We start from the raw sequence: 19,462 nt of genomic DNA, 5'->3' as shown, positions 1-19,462 counted from the left end.
AATATCACAACAAAATTGCTAAATGAAGCGTTAAGACCGCAAAGCTCAAATTTGCCAAAAATATGTTTTTAATAATTAGAGAAAAGCTAATAAATATAATTTAATAAGCATCAGTGAGCAGAGTTGATTTATTTAATTGCGTAAATTATGGCGGTGAGCACACATTTTTTTATTTTATATTAGTTAGACGGTTTAATGATTGTAACAGAAAAATATTTAACTAAAAATGACAGGGTTGTAACGTGTTTAGTTAGCTTATATTAGAGGAAACGCCGAGGCCAGCGTTAGTTGATTAAAAAATCTTTATTGATAAAAAATAACTATTTAGTAATCTTAAACGCAGCTATCGTTAGCGATGTGGACGCAAAAAGTAGGAAATGAAAATCCAAGAATTTCAAAAATTTCAAATAAGGACCTGGGTTACTAGAGTGCGTGTACATACATATATATCATTTTATCAAAGCATATATCTTATAGAAAATCAGTGCGCTTAACAATCCATTTATTGCAATATGCAAGCCACCATTGACGCCAGATTAGTTGGAAAAAGTGGTCGAAAATTGGACTAACCGAATGGGCCATGTAACTCGTAGCCGCGACAGACGTATGCCGGATAACATATTCAATAAACAAATGCCATGAAATTATCTACCTAATTATAATAAAAGCAAAAAATTCATTCCAAGTTCTCAAGCTCTTAAAAAACACTCGACACATTAATGGGAAGCATTTATCAAGTGACTATCTTAAGTTTTAATTTTAGAAAGCGGCAAGCATTAATGCCACTTTTGTATAAATAATATGAACGCCGCTCCAACGCTGAGCTGGCGTAGACATAATTTGATCATCACAATTAATTTTGATAGGCAACGAAAATAATTATGCAGAAAACTATCACTAGAAATATTTACTCCTCTTCAACTAAGATCACTTTGCCCACAAGATCATACTGCTAAGAAAATATATGGAAAGCTTCCACCTTGCTTATAAAAACCAAAAAACAAAACATATATCCTCTTATTTTTTACTCTTCATCTTTAAGTTGCACAGATGTGCACACAAAGTCCCATAACGAACTCTACTTCACAAGAAATGAGTGGACTTTTGCTTCATATCTTTTTATACTTTTTTTATTTTTCGTCTTCTACTATAAGGCCAACTGGAAGCTCTCATGGACACTCCATAAATTAGCTGGCACTTTTTTGACAAACATTCGCACAAACCGATGCCCAAGTCAGAGACGTAGAAATGTGAAGAATTACATATGTATGTACCTACATAGGTACATATGTGTGTACAATCTTTTGCACCCATAATGAATGAATACACAAATACATGAACAACGAAATCAGCAAAAAATAAACTGGGCATATAATTTATTAAAAAGAAACTAAACAAAGCAAGTATTTAATTTGCTGATACTACGAGCTGTCATAGATGCACAACACGTATACGCCATGCAGTCCCTAATATGTGTGTGCATACACACACTAATATTTGTTTGTGGGCGTCGGTGCCGAATCCTGAGCTGCGGAGCTGTCTACCGTTGTATAGCTACTCTCAGAGCTGTGCACTCGCAACAACATAAATAAAATGAAAAATCTACTGGGAAAATGCACTGGTACATAAGCGACTTACTGCCAGATGGCTGGGCAGGTCGTGAGTTACACGAAGGAAGTAAGCGAGAGCCAACAACAACGGTGAAGGGGACTACTCTACAACTCAGAGTTCACTATATACGAGCTTAGGTACATTAAAGAACTTGGCATACGGTAAATAAAGAAGAAGAAAGAGTAAAGGCCAAAATAGTATGATGAGCGAAGGAGCGGATAATAGTGATAGGCACCAGATGCTATGGCATACCTATGTATGTACAAGTAAAATATGCATGCATGTGGATGTACATAAGTTGTTGGTACAGAGAATTATTTTACATAGGAATACCCGAAATTAGGGAGCATGCGCTCCATCAAAGTTGCTTAGTTTACGGTAGAAAACAGTAATTGTTGAAAAAAGGTGCGAGAGAGAAAGAGAGCGAGTGTGTCAAGATGTAGTAGAAGTAAATGTAGAAAACGGGCATTTGAAAAAAATTAACAGCAAATTACCACAGCATTTGAAAAAAGTAAGATTGCAGACGACGCCAGATGAACTCTTTTCTTTATACAGCACATCTTTCGGTCTTTCTTACAAGAATGTAGCAACAAGAATTATTAAGTCGCATAGCCCTCACAGTAAAGATTTCACAGCAAAGCCATTGCAAAAGATGTTTCGCTTCCAGCAACAAAACAGACTCAAGTGAACACCACAAGAACTGGCAAATACAGTTTTTTCCAAAGAAAATTTACTCACAAAACCTAATTAAAAAGTAAACTCCGGCTACGAACTAGGCGGTGCATGACAGCCGTACACACATACATACATATGTATGCACGAAAAAGGTGTGGTCGTTCCACTACTTCTCTCCACATACACAGCATTTTTGTGAAATTACTTTGCTGCCATTTTCGTTTCTTCAGTTGTTGGTTTTATTTAATTTAGACTGCAGTACATTTTCTTGCGATAGTTTCGCTTTTTCTGCTTGCCTTTGCTCCGCCTTGATGTGTGTACACTGTACAGCCATTGAATTATATATTTTTCTTTTTTTGTGTTTTTTTTTTTTCGTTTTGTCACTATCTGTTTTTAGTAACTTTCTGGCATTCTTTCACTTTAACAACCGATTCGCTTCACTCAACTTCATTTCTTCCCATGCCGTACCGCATATTTTTTACGGCGTATATATGTATGTTTGTGTAGCACTAAGTATATAATAAGTTACAGACATCTGGTTGCATGCCTGCACAATCAGTTGACCAATTGTCGCCAGCATAGAGATACTTTATTTAGTTATCTTCATGTTAACGCACTTAAACAGCTACTGAAATCAGTTTTGCGGCAGGCAGTCGCTATTGTTGTAAACGTTGTGCTTTTTTGGTTGTTGTTATTGCCTTTACGGTACGCCATTATGGTTTTCCTTGTTGTTGGGTGTTGAAAAGGAATTCAATGTTGTGTCTGTATGCCATTTTGCCTTTGTTAAAATTGCCTTTGTACTTGAAGAGTATTACCACAGTGTAGACGAAAGCGATTTTAGCAAAGAAAATATTTTCATTATAAAAGCATGATTTGTATTTTGAAAGGGTAAAAACAAACGTGCATCATTGAAAAAAGTGCAATTCAGACTCATATTGGTGATATTTGAATTCCAAGAAACAGAATGTTTTTGAGTGATCAGAAGGGACACAGGAAGAGTCTTCAATTTGTAAGCAAAAGTTTTCAAGCAGAATTGTCTTCTTTGATTTCGTGAGTAATGAGAATCGTATTTCAAATTTTCTACTAGGTTATTATTGTTATTGTTGGGGCATATTGTACTACGATCTTTGATGTGGTCTATTACGTGGGATTTTTTTGGTGCCGACATCCATTAATTGTATAGAATAAATGTATTTTGGTGAATCATCAGCGGTTCTTGCTTCTCAGTAAAACACCTCCATCTGATTCTATTTTTTGCAAAAAGCTTGATTTCGTTCCAAGTTTTTCTTAACGTTTCAACTTCCTTCTGAATAGTTCTTTTCCAAAATATTTTTGGACAGCCAACCTTGCGAGCACTTTGTGAATTCCAATCCAGTGCTTGACGACAGATGTCATTTGCATCCTTACGAAGCGTATGCCCAATCCACCTCCACTTTCGCAGTTTTATCATGTTAGCTACCCACTCTATTTTGCACCTCTCGTATAGATCGTCGTTACCTCTGATGAAACACCAGATCTTCAATATAATGCGTAAACATCTGTTCACACAGCTTTGAATTTTGTTTTCGATCCAATTATTTGTGAGCCAGGTTTCCAATCCGATCGGCGGATGGTTCCATGTGTAGAACTCCACGCAAGTGGGGAAAGTCCCTGATCGCCATTCCCTTGGGAGGGGCCAGGACAATTCTTCTGCATATAGTCCAAGCAGCTCGCAACTTCCGGGCTTCGCGCAAGTATCCTCTGGATAGCTTCCGAACATCCGTTCGAGAGCGAGCTAATGTGAGAAAAAGTAAGAAGAAAATCCTGATGAGGTGACTCCGACATATCCGGTTTAAGGGCTATCAGTATTGCAACGTCTGTTCACCATGTTAGGTGCGGCTGCCAACGGGTGTTGCAGCAAGCGGCTCGTCTGAGCCTTGAAATCTGTGCTAGTTCAGAAAAGGATGGTACATCCTATTAGCTTCTGCTTTGCACTTATAATCATCGAACGGAAATTACCAACGAATACTAGTTTAGCAAACATGAAACATAAATAATGCAGATATATGAAATTAAGAAAACGCAAAAAGCTTAAAAAAGCTAAAAACAATCAAAGTTGCGGCAATGCTAAGAAACGTGCAGTTAGAATTACTTTTGCCGGTAATATGGGGCACTGGAGTATTTTAATTTATGTGATGATAGTTCATTCTAGTTAGATGATGGTGCAAAACTAATCACTCAATATTATTTCGAATAATTTGTTTACTAAATAAAAAAAATATTTTAAGTGATGGAAACCTTTACTTTGATTGTGTGTTTGTATAGTGAAGCTGTCCTCCTCGGCCAAGCAATCAATAAAAGGGGAAGCGCCAATTAAAAGCATAGATACTTATTCTCAGTTACGAAGGGACGAAGGTATTAATGTTGAATAACGGCGTATTCAACCCGTGGAATTCAGAATAACCGAGTACACATACGCTACATATCCCTATTGGGAGCCTCGATTCTAATTAGTATCTGCGATTAGCAACAACTGTTTCTAAAAGGTTGTTTTTTAAGAGCTATAGGAAATTCTTTCAAAAAAACACACGTAAAATTCAGAAAAGTGCATGAAACTTTTATTTAAATCTATAGTACAGTCCATATAATTTAATGTTTGAAGATTATTTCATGCAAATGTTAACCGCGACTGCACTTCAAATGGTCCATCCGCTTAGTCCAATTTTGACTTACACTTTCCAATGTTTCGGCCGGTATCTCACATATAAATGCTTTAATGTTGTCTTCCAATGCGTAAATTGAAGCAGGCCTGTCTGAATAGACATGAGCTTTAACATAGCCCCACAAAAAATAATCTAAAGGTGTTATATCCCACGATCTGGGTGGCCAATTGACAGGTCCCGAACGTGAAATAAAATGTTCACCGAACTCGCCTCTCAACAAGTCCATTGTTACGCGTGCTGTGTGGCATGTGGCACCATCTTGCTGAAACCACATGTCATGCAAGTCAAGCTCTTGCATTTTGGGCAAAAAAAAGTTGGATATAATTTCACGGTAGCGTTCACCATTCACAGATACGTTACGATTCGCAGCATCTTTGAAGAAGTTCGGTCCAATGATACCTCCAGCCCATAAACCGCGCCAAACTGTGATACATTGGTAGCTCTTCACTCACAAATCGACAATTCTGCTTATTTACGTACCCATTGATCCAAAAATGAGTTTGTCGCTGAGCATAATTTTTCAATAAAAAAGCGGATCTTCGGCCAACTCTCCAAGAGCCCATTCACCAAAAATTCTGCGTTGCGGTAGGTCGTTCGGCTTCAATTATTGCACCAACTGTATTTTGAAAGGCTTCACACCTAAATCCTTTCGCAAAATTGTCCACGTTGTTGAATAACAGAGGCCCAATTGCTGCGAACGGCCACGAATCGATAATTGATGACCATCATTAACACTGGCCGATACAGCTTCAGTTCGCACTCTACGTAAATGTGTTGGTGGTTTGATGTCCAATAATGTAAATTTGGTTCTAAATTTAGTCACAGTAGCTCGAATAGCCGCTTCAGTGGGTCGATTAAACTGACCATAAAATGGAAGCAGCGCGCGATAAACTTTCTTAAGAGAACACGCATTTTTATAATAAAATTCAATGATTTGCACGCGTTATTCGTTTGTAAGACGATTCATGGTTAAATTATAGACCAAACTGAAGATGTTTGAGGATGCTTCGAAACCATTGCTATTTTTGGTAATTCCTTTCTAGTGCTGCCAACACATGTTTATTAATGCCAGTTGCTTCATCTATTCGCCACGTAGGCGCCTTTTGATTCACAAATAAACCACGCTTTTCCGAATTATTCTGAAATGCTGAATCCGAGCCAGCACGTCAAGTCTTCGAGTTGCAGAGCAAAAAACAAGAGTTTTGGCTATGACTGATGTTATGTAGCATATTGTGATAACTTTTTCACAAGGCCGTTTCTTAAAGAACAAATCTCCCCAATATGTTTTTACCATATCTTCCGAGGATCACGTCTGTTGAGCTTAGGTGGATGCAACTTTTTTCTGCTCTTTACTATATATGACGCTGACTAAAGTGACAGCTGGATGCTATTCTGAGTTCAGATTCGAATTCAGTACGTAAAAAGTCTTTGAAAAAGCGTAATAGTCGTAATAATAGTCGCATGGTGCCGAATCAGGCGAATGCGACGAATGGTGCAACAAAATAATTTTGTCGCAAATTCACTCACAACTCTTAACGGATGAGAGGTTCTTCAATACGTGTTCGGGTTCGATAAGAGTGGGCGTTCCTACTAGCCTAAATTTTTCCTCTTTTGAATCTGTCAATTCATTCTTTGAATGTCCAACAACACCAGACAGCAACAACACCAGAAATCGTAGAAAAAATACAGGATATCGTTTTGGAAAATCGTCGAGTAACTGAAAGAGATTTAGTAAAAGCCCTAGACATCCCTTATCTGTGTAAGCAATATTTTGACTGAAGTATTGGGTTTCAGAAAGCTATGTGCACAACAAAAACACATTCGAATGCGACTTTCTCAGCGTTTTCGAAAGAATAAAGTAGATTTTGTTCGACGATCCATCACTATGGTTGAGACTTCGGTCTATCACCATAACCTTAAATCAAAACAAGAGGCTAAAGAGAAACACACCTACGAGGGCCAAGCACATTTATAGAGTGAGCACGTGAACTAAACCGTCTCTATCCAAGGGAAGATGCAAAACCTTCAAGGGACCAAAAGTTGGCACAGAAAATGGCGTCACTTGACGAACGGCAGCGAAGATGGGATCACTCTGCTGCCCGCTGCGCGCACGAGTTTATCCCTTATGGCGAAGACACGGAGAAGTATTTTACTTCCTCTCCCAAATGCTGAGCGGACACTTTTAGTATTATCTGCATAGGTTTGGTGTATCCGCTTCACCACTCTGCCCTACCCCAGAAAAGGTTGAAGACGCGCGAAACGCACTCTTCTACTGTCCAAGATTCGCAATAGAACGTGAGGAGTTGGACACTATCCTTGGAAGACAGCCACGTGAAACTAATTTAACTGGCAGTGTGTGCATTTCAAAACATTTCTGGGATGCTGCATGCAAGTTTCCCAAGCAAGTATTGCGTACGCTACACAAGCAGGACGATGAAAAGCGAACAATAGAGCTGTTTCAGTACCGGCAACTAGAGCAAAATAATATTAACACCCTGTGACGCGTCTGATTAATCCGAGCATCCCGACAAGTGCTAAAATTAACATGAAACAGTGTTCCAGAAGAGATCGACTCAGACATACCGACAACAGTTACGGACGCTTGAGTTAACGACTCACGACCATATCATACGTAGACAAGAGGTAATGCATACGACATTACTACACACTCGAAGATCCAATTACTTCTTAATGGAGTAATGGAGACTATCAGCGACGTATAACCTCCATACGTCATAGGTAGAGAGCGTGGACGCAGGTTTATTTTGTGATTGTTATGCACAATCACGGCTTTACCCTCGATGTAACGCAAATGCGGTCCCGAGGAGGATATGTAAGAAATTTTGTTAGTGGGGTATTTGGTTATTTATATTGGTAAAACAATAAATTCTGAACATTATTGTAATCTTTTAAACCAGCTGAAGGAAGAAAAAGCTCAGTTTGCGAAAGGACAAAAAAAAATTTATCTGGACAATGCGCCGTATCACAAGAGCAATGGCTAAAATCACAGACAACGGCTAAAATCCATCAATTAAAGTTCGAATCGTTGGAGCATCCATCGTATTCACCATATTTGTCCCATTGCGACTTCCGTCTGTTTCCAGACCTAAAAAATGCATGCGTGGAAAGCGTTTTTCATCAAATGATGAGGTCATGACAGCTGTGGAAGCCTATTATGCAGCCTTCCAGCTTCTTATTTCAGGGATGCAATTCATAAATTGGAGTCCCGTTTTGGAACAAGTGTATTTACGAAGACTATACTGAGTAATAAAGTTTATTTCAAACCACAAAATTGTGTTTTTCTTATCGAACCGCAAAACTCATTGAACCACCTAGTATTACGTGTTATCGATGTCGATTTTCCTCATTATGAAAAATTTGTTCTATATTTGCGTAGTATAATTTGGTCTTTGTTGAATTTATTGCTAGTCCATAATCGAGCGGTAAAAATACCTCTGTGAGGCACCACAATTGCTGTATCCTCGGAGTGTGCAAATTCTTCGCGGTTTTTAAGAGCTCTGTGCAGACTATTCTCGTATAATATATAAGTGAACCTAATGTAGATCTCTGCGGGCTCGATGTGAACCTGTTTTTACTTACCATATTCACTTTGTACTTTAGCTCGCGATCACTTGGATAGTACTCAAGCAACTATGTGATCGTTTGGCTGTCTGTAAATGAATTGACACTTTTTCCATGCCTGATTTTCGATATCAGCCCATTTATTACAATCTAGATAAATAAATTATTTTTTACTAATTTGCCCTTATAAAAATGACCAAATAATATGTAACTTTTGCATTATTTTTTACGCACATAAAGTATGTATCTTAAAAAAAAATTTTAATTCATATAATTTGTGTGACTACAAATGCGTACAATTTTTACGTTTGTCGAAGTTATTTTTGTCACGAACTCACTAAATTTGTGTACTCATAGATTATGAATAATCTGTTTTCGAATTACCTACGAACATTAACGCCTATTTAGCATTATTTCATATAAATCATTAAGTTTAGCAGAAATGTACTTACAAGATGTAGTGTATTGCGTACATATCAGTCTAGGCTTACCTATATAGGTATACATGCACATATATTACATACATACATGGATATGAATGGATTTGTTCCCAGCGCTGGCACAGGTGTCAAACAATAGCTTCCTGAGGACAAGCGCTAGACAGCTAAATAAATGAGTTGAATACGCGCAGTCAAACCAAAAGTTGAATATCTCTCTACCTCGATACACACTTAAGTAGATAAACAGATATGTACACTGGCATATGGGCAAAGTGGCAAACAAACATTTTGGAGAAACAACTGACAGTCGGAATAAACATTAAATGCAAAGTGCCAAAGTGCCAAAGTGGGGGCGAAAGAAGGCAATTCACATGCGCACGCTTCACTGCTTAACAACAGCAACAGCAAAAACAACAGCAGCAACAATAGAAAGAGAACTAATACAACAATAATAAGATGTAAACAAACAAAAGCCTCGCATACATTGCTCGTAAAATCATGAAAAGTAAATGAAGCGAAACATATGGAGGCCCAACTGGTGCCTGGCGGACCAGCAATCCATTTAGTACACACGGATATGCACGCACACTTGCAAATTAAGGTCACTCATGCAGAATCATACATGCATAGTAATATGGTCAAATGTACATACATGTTCACAAATACATATATATATATATATATATATATATATGCACATCAAGAAGCACCAAGTGGGAACTAAACATGTAATGAGGGAAAGTGCAGTAAGTGTGAGCGAGCGAGTCAATACGCCAAGTTGAATTCACTGGTACTTTACAGCTGCTGGTATTTATATAACAGCATATTCACTACAAACAAATGCCAACAGTCAAGTAGCCAATCAGAAACGTTTGCGCTTCCCCGCTGAACCAAATAGGCGTTGCCAAACACCCCTGCGCTCGATTTTTAGTCGCATAGTAAATGGGCGCAGTGCGCAAGTATGGCCCCGGCCGCATAACCAGCTACGGCAACAACAATAACAATATGACAAGGACTTGAAACAGGTTTGGCTATGCTACTGCCGCAGTAAGTTCATTGCAGCAATTCAGTTTAGCGCAGAAATCGTGTTCACGCGGGTGTCACAAACGTTCGCACGAGTCGACGGCAAAATCGTATTGAACACAATAACAACGGAAAAAAATCGAAAAGTAAATACCTATTGTAATAGGTGGGGTGAGCAAGAAAAGCTCGTCATAAATGCATGCATACATAAGTACGTATTTATATGTATGCACACAGTATGTATAGAAAAAATAATAATACATAACATGAAATTAATTAACTGCGCTGCAGTAAGTTCGGTGCAGTGTTTAGTGGCAGCAGCAGTTGTTCAGAAGTAATTAAATTCATGCACGTCGCCAACTTAAACGTCAACCGACAGACACCAACGACATCAGTTCATTCGTGAGCGCATCAAATCAACCTACGCGAATTCTTTAACGTGCCAATTACAACAAAAATTATAAAAAAAAGCTTAACTGAATAAAAAAAATAAATAATAATAATAATAAATTAATTATAAGATTAATGCAAGTTTAATGAAGTATAGCCCAAAATAAATCTCAGCACTTTCGAATGTGTTGTAGCCGATCAGCACCAGCAATCACTGGGTACAGTTTTTCGAAATTGTTCATATTTACATTTTTCATTGTGCATCAGTAACAAAATTGTCTATAGTGAATATGTACGCGCTTAGCTGCGACCGTCGCCATTACCGTGATTTACTTTGATGCACATAAACACCAAAATTATTTGGCGTCACTTGAAATTTAAAAATTCATTAAAGACAATAAGTATTTGACCGATTCAAACTTATTGCTGCGTAGTGTACAGAGATTCTTTGCGAGCGTTTGTTGCGAGCGTTTGCCGACGCGCGCGTAGTATGGAAAGCAACGCATTTGGAAGCAGCCATTTGCCGTCACAAGCTTTAGTCGTTCTTTCGGAGGCTGCTTCCGGTTTGCATGAGGCTTTAAGGGGCCAACGGCCTTTTCCAACACGAGTAAGTTCAATTGTAGTAAAAAAAACAACGAAAAAACACAAACCTTTATGCAAAAGTGAGGATTATGCAAAGGATCCTCTGCATAAGTGAGTGAAAATAAATTCTAAGGCAGAGAAACGTTTGTTTGACGGCCAAAGGCATTGAATGGGATGAAATGATTCTGCGTAATTTCTAACAACTTTATATTAAATATAAATAATTTCTTATAGAGCCACTACGTCGGCGATACTACTTGATTTGTTCTCTAAAAATAGTTAATAATATAAATAGTTGATATCCTGCAAAAAGAGAGAAGATATCAGAACGCTCTTAGCGCTTTAAGTTCCTCTACGTTCTCTTACCATTTTATTCAATTTTTCTACCCAAGAATTCTATAAACAATTATGAAGCTTTGCTGTTATCACCTATTTGGACTAGTTTGACGGGCCTACGGCGCCGTTGGCTAAAGTTGTTCGAACTAAGTCGACAAATTATTTATAACCTTGCAGTACTGAAACTAAGAAATAAGTTGGTTTTTTTCTTTTCTTTTTAAATAACCAAAAATCGTGAGTTATTTAAAGTTAATAGTGGCGATCATATAAAGAGCACACCGAAAGTTCCAAACGACAATTGCAGAAAAAAAAAACAAAAATTATTATTTCGGCGATTATGAAAAGTAAACATAAAAAGATTAAGCTGACATTAGAAATAAAGGATGATCAGATTGGAGGTAATTCTCCAATAGTTTTTTTTTTGACAGATCACACGTGACTACAGTCAAACTAAATACATACTTTTTTCTGTATTCATTGACTTTTCATCATGGAAAGACTTACGCTTCAACAACGTTTACAAATCGTACAACTGAATCCCGAAAAACGAGTGCAAACTATCGGAAAATTGAAAATAATTTTAAGTTATTGGATAATACTCGGCCGATTAGACCAGTACAGTCCGAAGTGAAGATAATATTGCGGATCTAAATGAGAGTTTTGCCGAAGGCCTGCAAGAATCGACTCGGCGCCGATCTCATCAACTTGGCCTATTTTATGGTCTTGGGCGATTTTACGTAAAGATCTTGATTTGAAAGTGTTCAAACACAGCTGGTCCAAGATTTGAAACCGGCCGATCTTCCCAGTTGTCATAATTTCAGTCGTTGGGTTCTTGAAAAACTCGCTAAAGATGCGCATTTTGGGACTAGAATTTTGTTCAACGTTGAGGCGAATTTTTGGTTTAATGACTAAGTCAATAAGCAAAATTGCCGTATGTGGGCTGAAGAGGAACCCAAAGCCATTCAAGAATAGCCATTACAACCACCCTTTGGTTCGGTCTATAGGATGGAGGAATCATCGGCCCCTATTTCGTAATTTCTCCAAAGACGTGGATAGTGCCAATGTAACAGTGAATGCCGAATGCTATCGCGCCATGATAAACGACTTTTTGATACTGCAAATTGAAGCCCGTGGTCTCCATAACATTTGGTTGCAACGAGACGCGCTACTGGCCATACAACCCGTCAAACAATGAAACAATTCATTTTCTACGTCGTCGTTTCAGTGAGCCACAGAATTGGCTACCAAGATCGTGTAATATCACAGCTTTGGACTTATATTTGTGTGGATTGGTAAAGTCTAAATGCTTAATGGAGAAGCCAGCTTCAATTGAGGCATTAGAAGCCAACATCACTCAAGTTATTCACGAGATACCGACCGAAGTCCTCCAGCTAGTCATTCAAAATTGGTGTTTACGGATGCCCAAATCACGGCGCAGTTGCGGTCAACATTTGTGAAGGGATTATCTTTAAAAAATAAATGTCATTAATGGTTCTATACAAAAATATTGAAGACTACCCAATCAATTTGAATTTTCGTTGCTTTATTTCAAATTAAAATCCGATACCTCTAAATAAAACACCCTTGTGAGCCTTTTAGCTTGACAAAGTTCTTGTGTGACTTCCCAATTGGCAATTCTTTGAGTATTCTCCCAACTATTTGTCCTCCATTTAGCTTCTGCCCAGTTGATATCACAGTATGGTTCTGGACTGTGAAAATCTGCTGTCGATCCCGCCCTAGCAAATTCATTAGCAATTTTAGAGTAAACTCTAGAGTGACGCAGAACCCAGCAAAATACAATCTTATTTGTTGCACTAAGTTCGTTAAGGAGCTGATAACTAAGCAAAGCTTTTGGCATCAAAGTTAATGTCTGTAAGACAAAATACTTCGTTATATCTTTAAGCGCCACACTCCATGGCAACCTAGAAGTCTGCTCATATTTTTTTCACAAACTGGACAGTTTTAAATACCTGGGTGTAAGCCCTAGCAGCGCTGCAGGCCCCCTAATTGGAGTGAAGCTGCTAATAAAAGTTATTTTGCTCACCTGAAACTTCTCAAAAATAAATTGCTATCGAGGTCGTGTAAGCTAGAGTCTAGAGGACACTATTAAGACCAGTAGCAACATATGGCTGCGAAGCATGGGTACTGACATCTAAGATAAAGCACTACCTTCTCCGCTTTGAACGTAAAATCCTAAGAAGGATATTTGGACCAGTAACAGAAGCTGATGGATCTTACAGAATCAGATACAACGATGAGATCGAACTGCTGCTATCACGTCAAAACATTAGGCGTTTCGCTACAGTCAACTGTTGAGATGGTTTGGACACCTACTCAGGATGAACGACCGCAGAAAAAGAGCTTCAACTCTCTTATTATGTGCAGTAAAAAGCGTGTAAAACCGCCAATAAGATGAACAGAGACTGTTGATGCAGATTTACGCCTTATAAGTAAATGCTAGGAGAAGCGACGCAGTTAGCCGAGTCGTATGGGGCGCGATTGTGAAGAAAGCACTGGCTCATGCCTGTAATTGACGATGATGTTGATGAGGTTGGTTTGGGTTGTTAAGGCATTCGTACACTAGTTTCGATTCCTCGGAATTTGAAGCTAGTGCTTTAAATGCAGCTTAACTGTTCAAATATATATGCAGCTATGCTTGCACCCTCGTTGCCGGTCATATGATTTATCTTCGTACAGATTGAAATTGCTTGAATTTCAGCCTGAAAGACGCTAAGCCATTTTTCGTTTATTTCATTTATTTTATGTCTGAAACATAATTTTACTTGCTACAGCCTACTTAGAGCTAATATGAGCTTAAATTACTACAGATAATTAAATAAATAAATTAAAATACAAGAGTTTAGAAATTCATAAAATTCATTATTTGACACCGAAAAGTCAAGCGGAATGAAACTCGAGATCTCGTTGAATTCTCTTAAAGCGCGGGCAAAAGGAGCATTACGCGCATAAATCGTGTTAAGAAATTTAAGATGAAGTTTGTAAGTGTTATGTAGTTGCGTAGAGATCTAGTTAACATATATGAAAGTGAATGATCCATAAAAGTGATAAACAATCAATTTCTCCTTTAATTACACTAAAAACAAAAGACAGTGAGAACAGTGAGCGAATGGGCCATCTACTCTCTAGACACCTTAAGTTAAGTAAAAAACAAACAGGAATTATAGGAGGGGATAGAATTTGAGAATTTTAGCCACCTGCGAGTATATTTAAGGGGTTCCGGTGGCTTATGTAGGGTAGGCCATGTAAAATTTGCTTTTTGAATCGGCTATAAAAAAAAACTAATCAATATTTTTTCAAACTTTTTTTTTTTATTTTGAAGATTGAATATTGTCATTTATGAATGAAAAATAATATCGTTCAAATGACTGCCGCGACTGGCTTTACCGTAGGCCAGTCGATCAACCCAATTTTTAAGCACATTTGTTTTGTTTGAGCTCCAATTTCATGAATGGCAAATTCGATTTCGTGTTTTAAAGCATCAATCGTCTCTGGATGGTTCGCATAGCATTTGTCCTTAACGGCTCCCCACAAAAAATAGTCCAACGGGCTTAAATCACAGCTCCGAGGCGGCCAATTGATGTCAGAATTTCGGTTTTTAAAAACGGTAGCCAAAAGTTCGAGTGTAACTTTGGCAGTGTGACAAGTTGCACCGTCCTGTTGAAACCAAATGTCGTGCATGTCATCCTCTTCAATTTTTGGAAACAACTCGTTGAGCATGTCACGGTAACGCTCGCCATTTACTGTAACCGCGGCTCCTCGCTCATTTTCGAAAAAAAATGGCCCGATGATACCGCCAGACCAAAAACCGTACCAAACAGTGACTCGTTGTGGATGGATTTGCTACTCTACAGTAAAGTGTGGATTTTCTGAGCCCCAAATCCGACAATTTTGCTTATTGACATAGCCACCGATGTGAAAATGAGCTTCATCAGAAAATAAGAAGACTCACCACTTTGGAAATAGGTTTTCAATATTTCCCAATTTTGTTCAAGCGTATAGCGTCCCATTTCGTAAATGTCAAACTTTTAAGTAAATTATGAACACATTTTACATGTCATTTGTGTTACCATTCTCAAAAAAATAGGTGGTTCAAAAAGCAAACGCTATAAGGCCCACCCTGGGGGTATTTTCAGGAACTTTTTTCTAATAAAAAAAATAAAAACGATATTTAAATTTTTTAGGCTTTTTACTTTACTTTTTCTACATACAGAAACTAAAACAAAAAACCGTAATTCATAAATTAAATTTTGTTTCATAAATTATGTCCCGTACTAGAATAAAAAAAAATTTACAAAATGGCGCGGTTTTGAATTTGGCACTCTAAAAATCGGGTTTTTTCAGTTTTTTAATAAAAAAATACGAAAAAATTGAAATAATAATAGGATTCTAGTACGGGCAATAGCCACTAATGTTGTGAACAGCATATTAAAATTTCAGACGATTCAGTTTAATAGTTTTTTTTACAATACCCCGCCGAAAATAGTCCATTGATGCCCCCGCGTGACGACTCTAGCTCTACCTGCTAAAACGGCTATATAATCGAAAATACTAGAAATATCCTTCCAAAAATTTTACAGTATATTCTTAAGAGCCTATACTTTCGAAATCTCAAAAAAAATCGATTTTTTGAAAAATCTAGACCACCGGGACCCCTTAAGCAGCACCTTCTGTACCGTTCAATTTTCTCAACTGCAAATTGGTGGCAAGGTCTGCAGATAAATGTTACATATTCTCATTTAGAGCGAACAAGGAAAGTAAAAAGTAATTTGAAGGTGTAAAGGTCCGAGAACTTTGAGCTATTACGCCATATAAAACCTAAGATTGAGTATGAAGTGAATACAACAAAGGTAATGTAACTTTTTAATGAAAAATGGGAGTCAAAGATCACACCTTTGAATTCATGAGCAGATTAAATAAAAATATTATCAGTACTTGGCTCCTTGGCACCACAAGACCTACTCAGATTTCTTCGGATGTCGAGTAGATTTAAAGAAAATTAATAAGGGAATCGGAGTGCAGAACAATGGACTTAATTGTGTCTGAGGGCTGTACTTGCTAGTCTGTCCCTACAGAAAAACAAAAAACTATAAAACGACTGAAAAACATTTTGAGTTTTGTCGAAAGTAACATGAAAATATTTCTTGATATTTAGAGAGATGCTGGAGTTGCTGCACCAGCGAACGAGCGCATTAATTTCCGATTGCAACATGGAGCATTCTCAGTTTTTCTAATCGCAAAAAATAATTTCAAATCATCAGCAAATCAAAGAAAATTGCCAAAAAAGAAACATATACTTCCATTATTAATAAACAGAACAAAGAGTGTAGGCCCTAAAATACTGTCTTGTGGCACCGCTGAAGATGCAATGAAATGTCCCGCACATTTACCCGCAATCGTTACCACCCGACGTCTATCGAATAAATAAGATTTCAGCCATTGAAGGGAAACAAAATGAAAACCAAGTGAGGCTAATTTACGTAATAGAATAGTATGAGAAGCTTTAGCAAATGCTTTAGAAAAGTTCACACACATTAGTTTTAAATAATTTTTTACTAAAGCCCCAATTTCGAACTTCCAAAGTCAATAACGGGCTTTTGGAAGCTAGCTTTGAAAAACGGAGAAATTATTTTTTTTTATGCCATTGAGCCTCTTAAAAACATTGGGTTGGTCGAAGACCCAAAAAAATTTTTGATTTTGCCTTATAGTCTAATCGATGCACTGTTCACCAATTTTTGCAGATTTTTTTTTTTTTGTTTGTCATACATAGGCGATCATTTTTAAGGTATACCTCAGAGTAGAAAGAATAATTCTTTATCATGGGTGCTACTCATTCAATTACATTAGCAAAGTTCAGAAGCTTAAAATAATTCAGTTTTCAAAGTAACAAAAAACATTTGACATTTGTATGCGATAAAAATTGTTGTAAATTACATAAATGAAGTAATAATTTCTATTTACTCAGCTTTGCTACTGACTCTGCGATTAGTAAAAAATTAGCTTTTACAATTAAACAGATGCAACTAACAATGAAAAGCCGTCAACCAGTCATTCTCTCACAATCAACAAACAGTTAAGATGAACGTAAATTAAATTCCATTTAACGACAGCTGCAATTCGTGAAAATTGATCACTGATCGATCATTCGAACATTCAACCGAACATTAATGCGATGCATCGAACATTTAACTGATCGATTGATCGGCCGTTAATGGGAAGCACGACTATTTTCGCATACGAACTACACTCACTTGTCTCAGCAATTTCCAAATGAAAACAAACAGTCATACCAATTATGGCAAAATGTGTTAGCAAACTGGTTGGTAGAGTAAAAAAATTGCACACCCGTCAATAACTGATAAATTACTGTTAATTAATATAATTATCTACAAGCGCTGACACAAAATGGTAGAGAGCGAGAGAGAGCTAATGAAAGTGCGGTAGGGTGGAGAAATTTCGTTTACGGTTAAAAGTAAGACAGCATCCCCTAAATGGAAAAAGCAAACTGACTTTACTTCTTTTTTACTAATTTATGATTACTTTGCTTTGAAAATTGTGAATACTGATTAGTATCGACGTGAAAAGAATGCTATCAACTGCACTGATCTGTCAACGCGCGATTAACTTGAGTATGTACTGAGCCAGTTTAACAATTTCAAGAATTATAAGATTCCTCTATACAGCCGACACATCTGAGAAGATCTTTGCGCTACCGGACATATTGTTCGCATGTTTAACATAACTTTACGCGGTTGGAGACGAATAAAACTGCTGCAATAGCACTCTACGTTTTCTCAGTGATCTGACAGCCGTGTCACGAACATCAGCAGTCAACCAAACTTGATCAAAGCGAATATTTTTCATCATTTGTAGCATCAGCGTCAAAATCATCGCTCATGTTTACAATGACAGACCAAACAACCGACAAACAAACTTCGTAACAAAAAGACAAACAAGCGCATACATTGAGTTCCAAGTGAGCAGCAGGCAAGCACCTATCTGTACACACATTCCCACATACTCGCACATAACGCAACCTCTTAGCATAACCAGTGATCGAACAGGGCAAACAGAAGCCAACAACCATCAAGAGACGGCGGGTAGGGGACAACGGACAGCAAGCAGCCAGCAGTAAGCAGCAATGCATTGTAGCAATCATAAATCGTCAGGCAAATCTGCACACAATGGGTCACAACACAACACAAAACGGAGCGATGTGGAGCAGCAGTAGCGTCAATAGTGGCGACAACAAAACTTACTGCCTCCGGAGGCGCAGTGACAACCGGCGTTTCTAAGTTCTACCAAAGTGGCAACAGCTCCGCGGTATTCGTAAACTATTGCTGGCTGAAATGAGGCACTTTTACTCTTTTTCGTTTTTTTTATTTTTATTGTTTTTATTTTTTTTTCGGTTTGCAAAAGTAGTGCATTGTTTCAATATTCTGCAGTTTCCGTCGAAATTGTATGCTGAGGCGTTTTGATACATTCAAAATCGAAGCGCGCGTCCGAATGCTCATTGAACGGGTGTGGTGATTTATTGAGGCAAATAAACTACTGTACTCGCGGAGTCCCATGCGATGCGCGCGCTACTCAACTCAATTCGACATTTTATGATCGTTTCAACTGAATTTATAAAAGTGGTTGCCAATAAAAAAAGAAACTGTGTTATAAGTATTTATCTACATATGAACCGCAAAATTTAGAAAATAATAAAAACAAAACTGTAGAAATTAAAAAATGCAAGTTTTATTAAAAATGCTGTAAATGTAAATTAAGTATCTTTTAAGGAGCAATTTACACTTACAGAGGAGAAAATTGATTTACTTATAATTCATCGAACTCACACCCTGTGCCAAAATAGTGGCACATCAACATTTTCACCATGAAAAACATATATTGTAAAATTTTGTGCAAAAATTATAAAAATTCTAAGAGTCCAATAACCATGCTGAATCATATCGACCTCTGCGAGCCGTAAAATCCCAGCTAATGAAGCTACTGAATCATCAGATCATACAATCCCGTAATCTGGGTATAATGAGTGACCCTAGCGCCGGTTTGCACGCGAAGGAAACGGCTGGCATGCTTTGTTACTTTCGGTCAAAA

At 37.6% G+C, this 19,462-nt stretch overlaps 1 protein-coding gene across 1 annotated transcript in view; it reads left to right on the top strand.

The window, feature by feature from the left end:
* The first annotated feature begins 10,134 nt into the window (after positions 1-10,134).
* The window catches only part of LOC128861027 (protein Teyrha-meyrha), a 54,940-nt gene continuing 45,612 nt past the window's right edge, over positions 10,135-19,462 (top strand). Inside the window, exon 1 of the mRNA XM_054098897.1 lies at positions 10,135-11,030. Coding sequence (XP_053954872.1) covers positions 10,914-11,030 — 117 coding nt within the window. The 5' untranslated portion in view covers positions 10,135-10,913. The remainder of the gene's footprint in view (positions 11,031-19,462) is intronic.

Source organism: Anastrepha ludens, chromosome 4, assembly GCF_028408465.1.
Source record: "Anastrepha ludens isolate Willacy chromosome 4, idAnaLude1.1, whole genome shotgun sequence".
Classification (NCBI taxonomy): Eukaryota; Metazoa; Arthropoda; class Insecta; order Diptera; family Tephritidae; genus Anastrepha; species Anastrepha ludens.
This window is presented reverse-complemented; position numbering and strand designations above follow the sequence as displayed.